The 13,619-nt window shown below is 41.3% G+C and overlaps 2 protein-coding genes across 4 annotated transcripts in view; both read right to left on the bottom strand.

Annotated features, from left to right (window-relative positions):
- Nucleotides 1–13,619, bottom strand: part of ddc (dopa decarboxylase) — a 229,050-nt gene that overhangs the window by 74,379 nt on the left and 141,052 nt on the right. The window lies entirely within an intron of this gene.
- Nucleotides 1–13,619, bottom strand: part of gask1a (golgi associated kinase 1A) — a 40,971-nt gene that overhangs the window by 5,204 nt on the left and 22,148 nt on the right. Inside the window, exons 3-4 of one of the 3 annotated variants that reach the window (XM_082150326.1) lie at nucleotides 3,316–3,438; nucleotides 1,350–1,443 (exon numbers count right to left, since the gene is read on the bottom strand). The exons of 1 other annotated variant lie outside the window; for it this stretch is intronic. In XM_082150326.1, the coding sequence (XP_082006452.1) occupies nucleotides 1,350–1,443; nucleotides 3,316–3,438 (217 nt within the window). Of the gene's footprint in view, nucleotides 1–1,339; nucleotides 1,444–3,315; nucleotides 3,439–13,619 lie in introns of all 3 variants that reach the window. One more of the 3 variants, XM_082150325.1, reaches the window with a different exon arrangement.

Raw genomic sequence — 13,619 nt, 5'->3', positions numbered from 1 at the left:
AGCTGCTTTTAAATAATCTGTATTGTTAAAAGCGATATATAAATGAAGGTGACTTGACTTGACTTGACTAAGCATTGCATTATGCGACTACGGATTACTTAATGGAGAGCTTATGACCTACTAGCTACATTCTGCCTTCAGAACAAATGGTGCAACCATATATAGTACAGAGTAGTTACAAATGATCTAGTAGTTTCTAAGGGTATTTTTACATGACAAAAATATGCTTAAAACTGAGAAGTTTTTTTCTTTGAGTTTTCTGTGTACAGACGACATTTGACATTTGACATTGTCAAAACTATCCCCATTCAAATCTGCTGCCAGGCCATTCGATGGCGATGAAACACTATAGACTGAACACGTAAAACAGATGTGCATGATGTCATCGTCTTTAGAGATTCTCGTTTTTGTTGTTTACACAGAGACTTGGACACTAAACGACCCAACCCGTCGTGTAAACGAACGGCCAAAACGCATTACGTTATAAAATGTTTTGATGAAAACGGTGTCGTACAAACAGCCCCTGCCTCTAGTGTTGACTTAAGCTCTAATTTAAGAACTTATGAATGACTGGTGCAACCCTATCCTGGAGAGCTACTATCCTGCAGAGTTTAGCTCCAACCCCAATTAAACACACCTCTACCAGCTAATCAAAGTGTTCAGGGTTACTTGGAAATTGCTGACAGGCGTGTTTGGAGAAGGGTTGGAACCAGAGCATGTGAGTAAAGCAGAGCAGTGTGATGCTCAGCTCAATATTCTGCTCTATGCTAGTACGCTCCGCTCAATCACTCATGGCCCAAGCGATCCTCCACTCATTTACCACTCACACTCACGGTAAAATAAAGTCGCTCATATCCGGCTCCCGCAAGGGTCACAGTGATTTTTCCAATTAAGACATGTTCCTGGATCAACATATCAACAATGAAGTTGATCCAGGAACATGTTGTACTTGGTGAAATCACGTTCACCATTTCTCCACAACTTTCAATTTCTTCTTCTTTTATTCCTAACTTTGATGTTTACCGTGCATTTAGGCTATGTATAAGGCTCATAACCTCCTTAAAACAATATTTGAACTCCATAACCTTAGACCTATTGCTTCACGTATTGTCGAACCAGCATATCACAAAGAGCATTCTGGGATGAGCGAACGACCCTGAGCAAGCAGAGCTGAATCTTCAGAAAGGCGCTTTCCACGCCCGGAGGAAATATTACAGCTTCGCTCACATGCTCTAGTTGGAATTGAAGTCTCCAGGAAAGTATCTTTCCAGGATCAGGGTTGGAGACCCCTGCTGTAAACAGTACGGTAGTATAAATATTCACAAATATTAATACTTACTCATCAATACCTTTAACAAGTCTGAAGTTGAGATTGTCTTGTGGTTGGTGAGGTCTTCCTGCATTGTCAATAAAAACCAGTCTGGATGGTTCTGTCTTCCGAACCTATAGATAGAGGTTTACATAGACCATAACTTAAAACAATTCATCGTTATTTACTGGTATATTATGTGCAGAGGCCCCAAATTGTTTGAAAAAAAAAAATTCTGTCAATTACTCATTCTCATATCATTCCAAAAACCATAAGACTTTTGTTCAATTTTACTATTTTTAGTGAAGCATGAGCAATTTCTGATTTCTTGAATGCCCACAGATTTGTTCAAAGAACTCTTCAAAAGAGACTTGATTGCGTTATAAGACTTAAACAGATTTAATTTGGGCTTTTATTCGCATAAACATTAATTAACACACATACATATAGAGCACATCAAATGTGGTAAACAGAAGCTCAACTGTATTTGCTTGGCATGTGAGAACCAACCTTTTATTGGTTCTTGCAGAAGCTCAAACGTGCTTGTGTGACACACAAGAACAAACCTCATTGATTATCGTGCGTCAAGCAAGTGCATTTGAGCTTCTGCTTTGATGAACATTTAATACCTTTTTATTTTAAAGACTAAATCATATTATCATATAAAGCCATAATGTCACTTTTGAAGACCTGTATTAACCACTAGATTAATATTGTGTTTACAATGTCTTTTGAAACATTTTGAAGTGTCAAAGTTTTGGTTGTGTGGACTTTGATGGAGGGACAGAAATCTCTCAGGTTTTAATATCTATCATTTGTGTTTTGCAAAGGGCAATTGATGACAGAATTGTCTTTTTTGTTGTTATTGAACAAACCATTTAAGTCACACTTAATTATAATTTTTTTTATTGCATTGCATTAGACACAAAATATCAAACCAAGTGACACCTGATACCAAATGCTAGACCTCTTTTCTTTTTCTTTTTTTGATTCTGTTAAATTGCGTCAAGACTAAAGTAACACTGAAACATCCTGTCTGCCAAAAATTCAGACTGGCATAAAATATGACTTTTTCCACTTCACAATGCACGTTTAATTTCAGGGTTAGGGTTATCAAAAAAAAGACAGCTTTTATGAATTATACTATGCTGTGAGCTTTTAAGTGACAGGGAGATATTTCTCAAATTGTGGACATTTTTTTGTGAGCAAGCAATATTAAAACCGATGACTTTTGGAGCTGCATTTCTCCAGTTCTCCGAACACTATCAGATAATGACTACAGAACCAATCTAAAGGCTCCCATGGAAACGGATTGCCTTGACTCATTGTAGCTGCCTCACTTAATATAGCTGGGTTTCTAACTCACAGTTTGAGTGGGAGCTCAAACTTCACATAGATCTCAAGAGCTGTTGGAAAGTTATTACTTTTGATATTGGAAAGCAGAATGAAAGAATTTTTTTTATACTCTCTCCTGGTAGAAAAACGAATGCTTGCCAGCTATGTGACCTTGTTGTGAGACCAGTCAATAAAACTATATGAATAAAATAGGAACTGCTTCAAGTTTCCTGAAGCCATAGTATCATTACTTATCCATGTTTACTCTCTTCAAAGTCAAAAGAACTCCAGACTAGTTTAAGGACACTTGAACAAGGTAAAAAGGATTTTACCTATATTTAAAAAAAATATAAATATATCCTTTATCCTCCAAATATATATTATATATATATATATATATATATATATATATATATATATATATATATATATATATATATATATATATATATGCTTTATCCTCTAATATAATAATACAATGAATTACAAGTGCACTGATCGTGTACCCTTGAAGAACTGTTTCTTTATAAATAAACCATTTCACTTCTATAAAATATGGGACCCTTTTCTCCACAAATGGGAGATCATATAGTAACGTGAGGATGTTGTGTGCTGCTTTGTATTGACATGTTATAATCAGATGATGTGACAAATATCAATATTTCATTTACCAGGATGTGCACCAGATTTAAGTCCTTTGGGTTTTCACATTTGATATGCAGCAGGTTTTCTACACACAGTTCTGATGGGTCTGGTCTGAAACCACAGCAAGACCGGTCCAGTCTGTCATTCACCTAAAAAGCAACAAATGAATAACATTTTAAAAGAAATAAAATGCTCTGTAATCTCTGTTATATGAAAAATAGACGGTAACAATTCCAGTTTGGGGACCAATTCTCACTATTAACTAGTTGCTTATTAGCTTGCATATTACTAGCATAATTGGCTGTTCACATATTAATGCCTTATTTTACATGACCATATTCTACATCCCTAAATCCATACCTAAACTTAACCACTACAACAACTACCTTACTAACTATTAATAAGCAGTAAAATAGGAGTTTATTGAGGCAAAAGTCATAGTTAATAGTGAATATGTGTTCCCCAAACTAAAGTGTGACCAAATAGACACGGTTAATCTCTCTTACACTTTGTCAGTAGACATGAATACAGGCTTTTAAACTACATCTTCACTTTTTAAACTATTTGTAACTTAAAAATAAAGTGTTACGTTGAACTGTACTAATCCAAGAAAGACACAAGAAGATGATCAAACTCACTTTTTATGAACACTAGGTAAAACAAAGCACTACACGCTATAACATATGGTTAACACTAGAAAACCTACTAAGAAAATACACAATGAGGCTAATTAACAGAACTGGAGACAGGTGCCTAACATAATCAGTAACCATAGAAACAAACAAGGATCGGGAACACAGGCAAACAGGAACAGAACAGATCAGCAATGCCATAAAGCCAATTTTGGTTCCCCAAAGAACCTTTCAGGTAACCATTTTTTCCCCTAATGCATAGAACACTTGAGTATTCTGAATAAACTTTTTCCACTATAAAGAACCTTTTGGGCTGTGGAAAGGTTTCATGGATGTAAATATCTTCATGTAACCATATATGCCCACAACACATACTTGTTTAATCAATGTTATTAACCTCACAAATATTCAAGAAAGTTAACACAGAATTTTCAGTGTAAGCCTACTGTATACAATCACGAGTTCTGACTACTCCGGATTATTTTCTAACCCAGAGTAGTATGAACAGTTTTACGACTCATTCTTCCTTTAACAAGGCAAGCAACTACTTTCAGGGCAGAGAGTATTAAGAGATTCCAGTGGTGATACTGTGGTTTATCTTTTCTCACAAGATTTAACAACATTCCTACTCTTTGGTTCCTGTGTGTCATGATACCACACTGTGGGTGAGGAGTTAAGGTGAGATGTGACCTTGTGGTGCAGAAAGTGTGTTTTACCAGCTCATTCCCAGTTTGAACACCTTCCTTCCCCCTCAAACTCCACAAGCCATTCTGACATATCACTGCTATATTTCACATTGTAAAGTGAACCAGGTCTGATCTCAGAACAACACTGAAAATGGATATGATTTCAATAGCTGGGTAATAATAAGCATTTTTTTTTTCCTCATGGACTTAAAACTCTTAAAAGATTTATTTTATTTTTTTTTAAGAAAAAGAAAAATGGGTACATGTCCATTGTTAATGTAATGACCAAAACTCGTGATTCCAGTAAATGCAATTAAAGGTAGTTCTGAGACAAAGCATAGTTTATTCAAAGATGCCAATTGGTTTTGCATGTATTGAAATTTATGTTTGGGCTGCACGATTATTTGAAATAACACCGAAATGGTGAAATCGCTTATTGCAATTTTATCATAATTTTTTACTCTTTTAATTTCATGGAGATTGTCTTGTTAATAATTCGCTCCTACGATTTATTAATTTGTTCCCTAGATTTGATTGAACTAAAACAAGGGAACTAATTATTACAATGTGGCCACGATTTAGTCATTCGAGGCAACTAATTATTATTCTGTGCACACAATTTACTTAAAATGAGGGAATGACTTGGTAAAACGTCCTGATGTATTAATAAGTCATGGGAATGAAATGTTAATTAATTGCCACAATATAGGCCTACATTTATTTATTTTTTTCATGTGTGGGGCTCCCTAAGGGAAGACTATCAATAACAATTTAAACTTTGGCCTGTTTATCACAAAACTTGTGTCATAAGTCTTGGAGTACAGCAGAAAATTTTGATATACCACATACTTTATTTTTTATTTATTGAGGAACTTGAAAGAGTAAATCACAGTGAATTGTTATGGAATGGATGGGAAAGAGCACCTCTATGGAAAAGAGCACCTTGGAGCATTTCTTGTGTTTCATGGGGAAAACATTATATAAAAATATATTAAATGAATACATCAAATCTATAAAAGCACTCAATGACATGAGTAAATGACGATTTTATAAAATCCTGTCTCTTTTGTGGTTATGTTTGCTTGCCTGGCTTTGTTTGGATTTACCTGTGGATACTGTTAAAGACTGTCTTGGATCTTGATGAAGAAGATAAAGATCCAAGACACTCTTTAATAGTATCCACAGGTAAATCCAAACAAAGGCAGGCAAGCAAACACAACCATAACATAGATGAGACCGAACAAATGAGAACGTACTCGGTTACTAACGTAACCTCGGTTCTCTCTAGAAGAGGTCTCTCGTACTGCGTAAGATATCTTACGCTAGGGGAAAATCCTTTTTCCGCGAGATATTGAAGCCAAAAATTATCCTTAATTTTGTAATAATGCAAAACGCGTTGCGGCAGCATGCAGACATAGGCGAGGCAGCTTGCGCGCCTATTGGCTGCTCTGCGGCAACTGCAGCAGCCTATCGAGCGAGGCCTGGCGTGACGCCAGACCCAATGAGGGTGCTTCGCGCCCGCTGCGTCACATCCCGCCGAAACGGGCGTGGTCTAGGCCTATAAATATCGCTCGCAGGCAGCTATTATCTGGTTTTTCATCATCGAAGCAACCAGAGCGTGTGCATGCACGGCAAGATACGCAGTACTCGTTCCCTCTTCTAGAGAGAACCCGAGGTTACGTTAGTAACCGAGTACGTTCTCTTACGAGAGGTCTCTCGTACTGCGTAAGATATCTTACGCTAGGGGACCCAATGCAAAACGCTGTGCATGCTGAGATCTGACACCAAAGACCCAAGGGCAAAAGCCCGGGGTTCATATAGTGCACAATCACCCAGGGAACTCACAGGGAGTCCGGGAAGAGGGAGGGGCGAAGCCGCACTCTTCCACATATGGCAGCGTCGCTTAGACGCGAATTTCATCATACAGACAGGGCGGGGTACGGCCTGAACTGATGGGGAAATGTGGGTCTTACACAGTTTTCCCAGGCACATCTTGTGCTACTGCTTTTTACTGTCGATCATCGAGCTGTGCTCAGTAGACGCAGCATTCTGAGCTGATAGCATCAGGTCAGATAATACTGGTTAACTAGACCGACAGCAGCCTGGCCTGCAGGGCGGGAACCTCTAGGTTGTAAAACCTTATAAATGTAGACGGGGAGGCCCAGCCCGCCGCCGTACAAATATCTTGCAAGGCAATCCCACTCGACCAGGCCCACGAAGAGGCCATGCCTCTCGTGGAGTGCGCTCTGACACCCAACGGGCACTGCATGCTCTTGGAGGCGTATGCCGGCGCTATAGCATCAACTATCCATCTGGATAGGCTCTGTTTCGACGCGGCTAGTCCCTTAGAACGCCCGCTAAACGAAACAAAGAGCTGCTCTGTCTGTCTGAAAACAGACGAGCGAGACACATAAGCTCGCAATGCCCTGACTGGGCAAAGGAGGCCCGCGTCTCTTTCCTCATCAGGGACCGGTAGGGCTGACAGGGAGATAACCTGCGCCCTAAACGGTGTGTTGAGGGATTTCGGAACATAACCGTGCTTAGTTTTGAGTATAACTCTTGAGTCATTAGGCCCAAACTCCATGCACGTTGCGCTCACAGAGAGCGCGTGTAAGTCCCCTATGCGCTTCACTGAAGCGAGAGCCAGCAGAAACACAGTCTTGAAAAACAGATGTTTCAGATCAATCGTCTGTAAAGGCTCGAATGGTCCACCTTTCATGGCTTCCAGTACCGTAGAAAGGTCCCATACGGGGACTGAGGGAGGTCTGGGAGGATTCAGTCTCTTAGCCCCTCTAAGGAAGCAGATGACTAAATCGTTCCTTCCTATTGACTGACCAAGCGTTGTTCTTGAGAACGCTGCTATAGCCGCCACATAAACTTTGAGCGTGGAAGGGGTCCTGCCCTTATCCAACAGCTCTAGTAGGAAGGAAAACACCTCCGTCACTCCACAGTTTGTGGGTGTCACGCCACGGGCTGTGCACCAGCCCGAAAACACTGACCATTTCGAGGAGTAGAGCCGTCTCGTAGACGGAGCTCTAGCCTGCGTGATCGTGTTTAATACTCCCTTAGGGAGTTCAACATGTACCCGTTGATGGCCCAGACATGAAGGGACCACAATTCCGGGTGAGGATGCCAGACCGAGCCGTGGGCCTGAGAGAGGAGGTCTCTCCTCACTGGCACTGGCCACGGGGCAGTGCTCGCTAACTGCCTCACAACTGGGGACCAAGGTTGGTTTTCCCAGAAACTCAGGCTTACACCTGATCGGTACCAGTCGTCCGCTCTCCAAGGTTTCAGAGCTGTGACGCACTTCTGATTGACCTTGAGGCGAAGCAGACCAGATGCCCACGCTTGCCGTGGGACTCGCGCTTTCAGCCAAAACTGCAGCGGGCGCATGCGGAGCAGGCCCAGCTGGAGCACTGATGATGCTGAGGCCATGAGACCCAGCATCTTCTGAAATTTCTTGAGCGGGACAGACGCGCTACAGCGGAACGAGCTCACTGTGCGCTGAATGTCTACCGCGCGCTATGGTGATAGTCGCGCTATCATGGACAGCGAGTCCAACTCTGTGCCCAGGAAAGATATCGTCTGACTGGGGGACAGAGAGCTCTTCGCCCAATTGACTCTGAGACCCAAATTCTTGAGGTGATCGAGTAAAATGGTCGTGTGCTCTATGAGCACTGAGCGAGATTGCGCTAGAATCAGCCAATCGTCCAAATAGTTCAGTACTTGCACGCCCCTCATTCTGAGGGGTGCGAGCGCCGCATCCATGCACTTCGTAAATGTACGGGGTGCCGGGGATAAACCGAACGGCAGGACTGTGTACTGATATGCCTGGCCCTCGAAGGCGTATCTCAAAAATCGCCTGTGACGTGACGCTATCTGTATTTGAAAATACACGTCTTTCAGATCTATTGACACGAACCAGTCTCCTCGGCGAATCTGCGCGAGGATTTTTCTGGTCGTGAGCATCCTGAACTGTCGCTTCACAAGCACTCTGTTCAGTTGCCTTAGATCTAGTATGGGTCTGAGACCCCCGCCAGGAAGTATCTGCTGTATAGCCCTCCTTCGCTCTGAACTTGAGAGAGAGGCTCTATGGCCCCTTTGCTCAATAGTTTCGCCACTTCGGCTCGAAGTAAATGTTGGTTTCGTTTTTACAGAAAACGTGAGACATGCATAAGGTAGTGTTTGTGGGCACTGGGTAGTGGGCACATTTACCACGTTTGATGCGCAATCGATCTGAGTCGATTTATGTGCGCGAGCCCTGTGTGACGGGCTGTGCTTGTGTGTAGAGATGGGCACTGGGCAGTGGGCATTCTTTCTACACATAAAACACCATAGACCGTGGCCGGGACACCAGAAAATTCACACTTATGGGATTTATCTGGGTAGCCGTAAAAGCGGCGTTTGTGTGCAGGCAAGCGTGCTGCGTCGCCGACTTGTTTACTGCAGAATACACTGGAACAGTCACATTTACTGGAACTGAACGAGCGAGAAGTTGCCATAGAAACAGAGAGAGTCAACATGCTGGCGTTTATTGCAGGCCTGCGTGCATTACAACAGGCTCGTTCACTGCAATATTGACATTTCCAGTCGCCTGAATTTCAGAGGGGAATGAGAAATGTATAGGAAATGGAGGTCGGTCCGTCCACAGCGGGACCAGAAAACTCTCTTTTCTCCTTACGCCAGTGACGCACGGAACACCATAAAAGCGGTGTTTGGGTGCAGGCGAGCGGGTTGTACATCGCGCTCGTTGGCTGCAAAATACACATCTGCAGTCGCCTTTTCAGGGAACTGACAGAGCGAGCATTGACGGCATAATTTTGTCTGCCGGTAGACCCGGGATCGAACACGGGTCTCTCGCTCGCCAAAACCTGAGAGTCTGCCACTGGGCCACAGGGGGAGACACATTGTAACTCAGTTAGCGCGAGTATTATCAGAGAGCGTCAACGTGCTGGCGTTTGTTTGCAGGCATGCGTGTATTACAACAGGCTTGCTCACTGCAATACTGACATTTCCAGTCGCCCGAACTTCAGGGGGGAATGAGAAATGTACGAGAAAAAGGAGGTCGGTCCGTCCGCAGCGGGACCAGAAACACTCTCTTTTCTCCTTACGCCAGTGACGCACGGAAACCATAGAAACGGTGTTTGGGGGGCGGAGGAGCAGTCTCGGAGAAGGATGCCAGGTGAGTCCTCAGAGTCACCATAGGCAGTAACTAGCTCGCAGTGAGGGCAGTCGCCGTCAGCGTGATCAGGAAAAGCTCATTTAGTGCAATGAGAGTGTGTGTCGCGGCGGCGAGCACACACACATACATAAACACAGTAGCAGAGAAAGGATATAACGCCGGATAGCGCAGCAGGAAGGCAAGGAAGGCGGCGCGGCCAGCGACTTCAGTGACTCGTCCCGCTGAAGGTGCTCTCTCTCAGACGGCGCGGCTTCTTCTCCAGCTCCAGCGATGCGTGTGCTTCGCTTGAAGGATGAAAAATCAGATAATAGCTGCCTGCGAGCGGTATTTATAGGCCTAGACCACGCCCGTTTCGGCGGGACGTGACGCAGCGGGCGCGAAGCACCCTCATTGGGTCTGGCGTCACGCCAGGCCTCGCTCGATAGGCTGCTGCAGTTGCCGCAGAGCAGCCAATAGGCGCGCGAGCTGCCTCGCCTATGTCTGCATGCTGCCGCAACGCGTTTTGCATTATTACAAAATTAAGGATAATTTTTGGCTTCAATATCTCGCGGAAAAAGGATTTTCCCCTAGCGTAAGATATCTTACGCAGTACGAGAGACCTCTCGTAGGAGAACTGAAAACACAGGAACTATTATACACAGATCAACAAATAATGAACAGCTGAACAGAATGACGAAATCAAATCAGTAACCATCATGACAAACTCAAGCGAGAAACGACAAATATAGTCCAAACAACAGAACCATGATTGTTAGTATAAGAAAAGTCTGTCGATTATGTTGAAAATGTAACCTTAAATATAGATGGTAAAAGATGCTTATGTCACTTGTCTACATGCTGATATTATACTCAGAATAATAAGATTTTAACATCAGCTCAGTGTCTGTGACAGCTGCTGTCAGTTGGCAGTATCAGAAGCAGACAGTCGTCAACACACATTGTGTTCCTCTTGCACATCATACTCAAATCTATGCTCTCTTTCTTTACACAGCCAGCACTGTGATAACCTTAGGGCTCGCTTACGTAATGTTCAAGCCCAGTACTGCCACTGAACCATGGTGAATGCCACAGAGCATTTCTGTCGAAGACATTTCCATGTCACAGTTTCTTAAATTTTGAATCATGTAACCTTTTGCTCAGAAACCAAGACAACCATTTTTGCCATTGGTTTTAGTGATGTTGGATTTATATATACAGGGATTTTATACATAGCACATTACTCTATTGGTAAAAGAAGATCCTTCTGTTTTGCATTTTTAATGAAACAAAATTAACGAAAATATTGTAATTTCAAATTATATTGGTAACACTTTTTTCAATAGTCCACTTTAGTTCCTTATAGGAACTTTTCAACTACATGTCAACTAACTCTCATTAGAGTATTAGTAGACTGTCTGCTTAATATCTGCAACACTATTTTGATGCTCATCAACAGACATTCTATTGACTTTGCAACTACATGTCAACTTATTCTAACCCAAATCCTAACACCGAACTCCACCATAAAAGTCTACTAATACACTAATCAGAGTTAGTTAACATTTACTTGCAAAGTTACTTATAATTTCAAAAGTGACCATCGAAATAAATGTAACCATTATATGTAGCATATTCAAAATAACAATTTGATTAAAAAGCATCTTGCATCCTTCAAAAGCAGGAAAGGAAATCTAACGTTTTGTACAGAGGAGTTCACATGGTCCATGTCACAAATGTTTGTATTTGACCGTGAAGCAATGCGTGAAGCAAAGGTGACATCACCTTTTTTTCTTTCTTTTTTTTTCTTTTTTTTTTTGCAGATTTGGACCCTGTTGTACTCAGACTTTTAACCACTTACAACAAATAAGTAACAAAAATATTTGAATATTGCAACTCAATATATATAATATAATATATTTAAGTATCCAGTTCCTGTGTCATAGAATCCTGTGTTGAATAGAAACTGTGAAATTTAGCAATATCTTAAAGAGGAGAAAATATAAGCCATTATGCATCTTTAGTTATATCAATGGTTCTCAAATGGTTTTACTTCTATTCCGTGTACTCACTGATTATTTTTGTATAAAAAAATAAATAAAAAAATATTAGGATTTCCTTGCCTGGAAAAGTCAGGGAAAATGATAAAGTTTTTTAAAAGTTGAGGAGAAATAATGGAATAGTAATTTATAAAAATGAATGAAAAATGATAGCTGGCCATTGTCTATGTCAATAGTGTAGCGATGCATGAAGCGTCTCTTGGTTAGAGTTTGCTTCCAAACCATGCTGCTGTGACAAATTGCACAAAAAAATCCCCTTGATTCCGATGTGAAATCCATATGCAGAAAATGTTCACCTTGTGTCTCTCGCACAAAATTCCAAACCATGTGGATTTCTATTGAGATGACCGCGTTTCACTCATGGAAGTCTGTGTACGAAGGTAAATGTAAACACATGGAACAAATAATATGGTAAAAATGCCAAATGATTTGACAACAAAATGTATGTGAAGTGTTTTCCTCCTCACAACAAGTCTATTTAATTTGCTACCCAAGTATGGTTGGCTGCATTGTATTTTATGCATTATCTCATTTATGATCCTATCAGGCAAGATCTGTGGCCCCAATTAAGAACCACTGATCAAGATTTCAGAGCAGCACACAGAAGGTCTTGTGGTGACAGTGAGTGTGTCCTTCACACTGTTCTGTGCTTAAGGGTGTGAGGTTTCACATCAGTGTCATCAGAGGTGCTAAATGAATAGAGAGGAACAAGTGTTCAAGGGTCCCAGTCAGCAATTTCACTAAATCAATACAAAGCTATTAGCTGTTGGCCATGTTACAGCTATTGACTTTTCTTCTAAGACCTAATGTATTATTCATGTGCATCCATACACCCACATTTTTACAGCGCGCAGTTTTCACACACAGATTATACTCACAAATCCATCAAGCACATTCATGAGCACATGCAATTACACATACCCTCACATTCTGCCTCATCTGCCATCAAGTGATATTTTCACTCTTGATTTGGCATGGTTTGTAATCAAGCGGGAAGAAGTGTTTTTCTTAAACTCTTAAGCCGGGCTCAGACTACAGGAGTGTTTAAACCCAACCGATTGGGAAATCTTGGCGCATCACACTCTGCAAGATATTCTTAAAGTCCCCCTGTGGTGAAAATCCAGCTTTTAATGTTGTTTATATGTCTATGTGGTGTTTTTAATATGCTTTAAGACAATCCATGTTCAAATTCACAAGTCAACACCATTGTTGAGTATTTTCTCCTTGAAAACGGCAGTGAACCAAAGACAGTCTCAAAAACACGGTTTGAGATCGCTGGTGTTTCTGACGTCACAAACTACCTTGTAACCAATCACGTCAATGTGTGATCATCAACGAGTGGATCTCTGAGCTGGTGTGAGTGAGTGGAGGCGGGGCTAATTTGCATATTCATAGAACAGCATATACTAAACGAGGCAAGGTTGTAGAGTTACATTGAAGCTATTTTAGGCCATAAGATTTTTTTTATTTTTTTTTAATATATCATTTTGGTGATCAAAGATGAGTTTTAAGGGATACCATTATTGACTACAGGGGGACTAAGATTATCATGCCAGATTTAGCACCTCACATGATCTCACTGGGAAGCGAATGTAAACAAAATGGATACATTATATGAAGAGACATTAAAAAGGCAGTCGTGTTATCCGTTCCTCGCTTGTTGTTTCGCCGTCGCCATTTAAAAAGTTTTGTCACTTCCGTCACCTTGTAGACTTGTCTTTAATTGGCTATTGTGGAAGTACAGATCGTGATTTAAAATCCTAAATATCACACACGATATTGTCGGGGCGGCCC

Source organism: Leuciscus leuciscus (genome assembly GCF_965113295.1).
Source record: "Leuciscus leuciscus genome assembly, chromosome: 20".
NCBI classification, from domain to species: Eukaryota; Metazoa; Chordata; class Actinopteri; order Cypriniformes; family Leuciscidae; genus Leuciscus; species Leuciscus leuciscus.
This window is presented reverse-complemented; position numbering and strand designations above follow the sequence as displayed.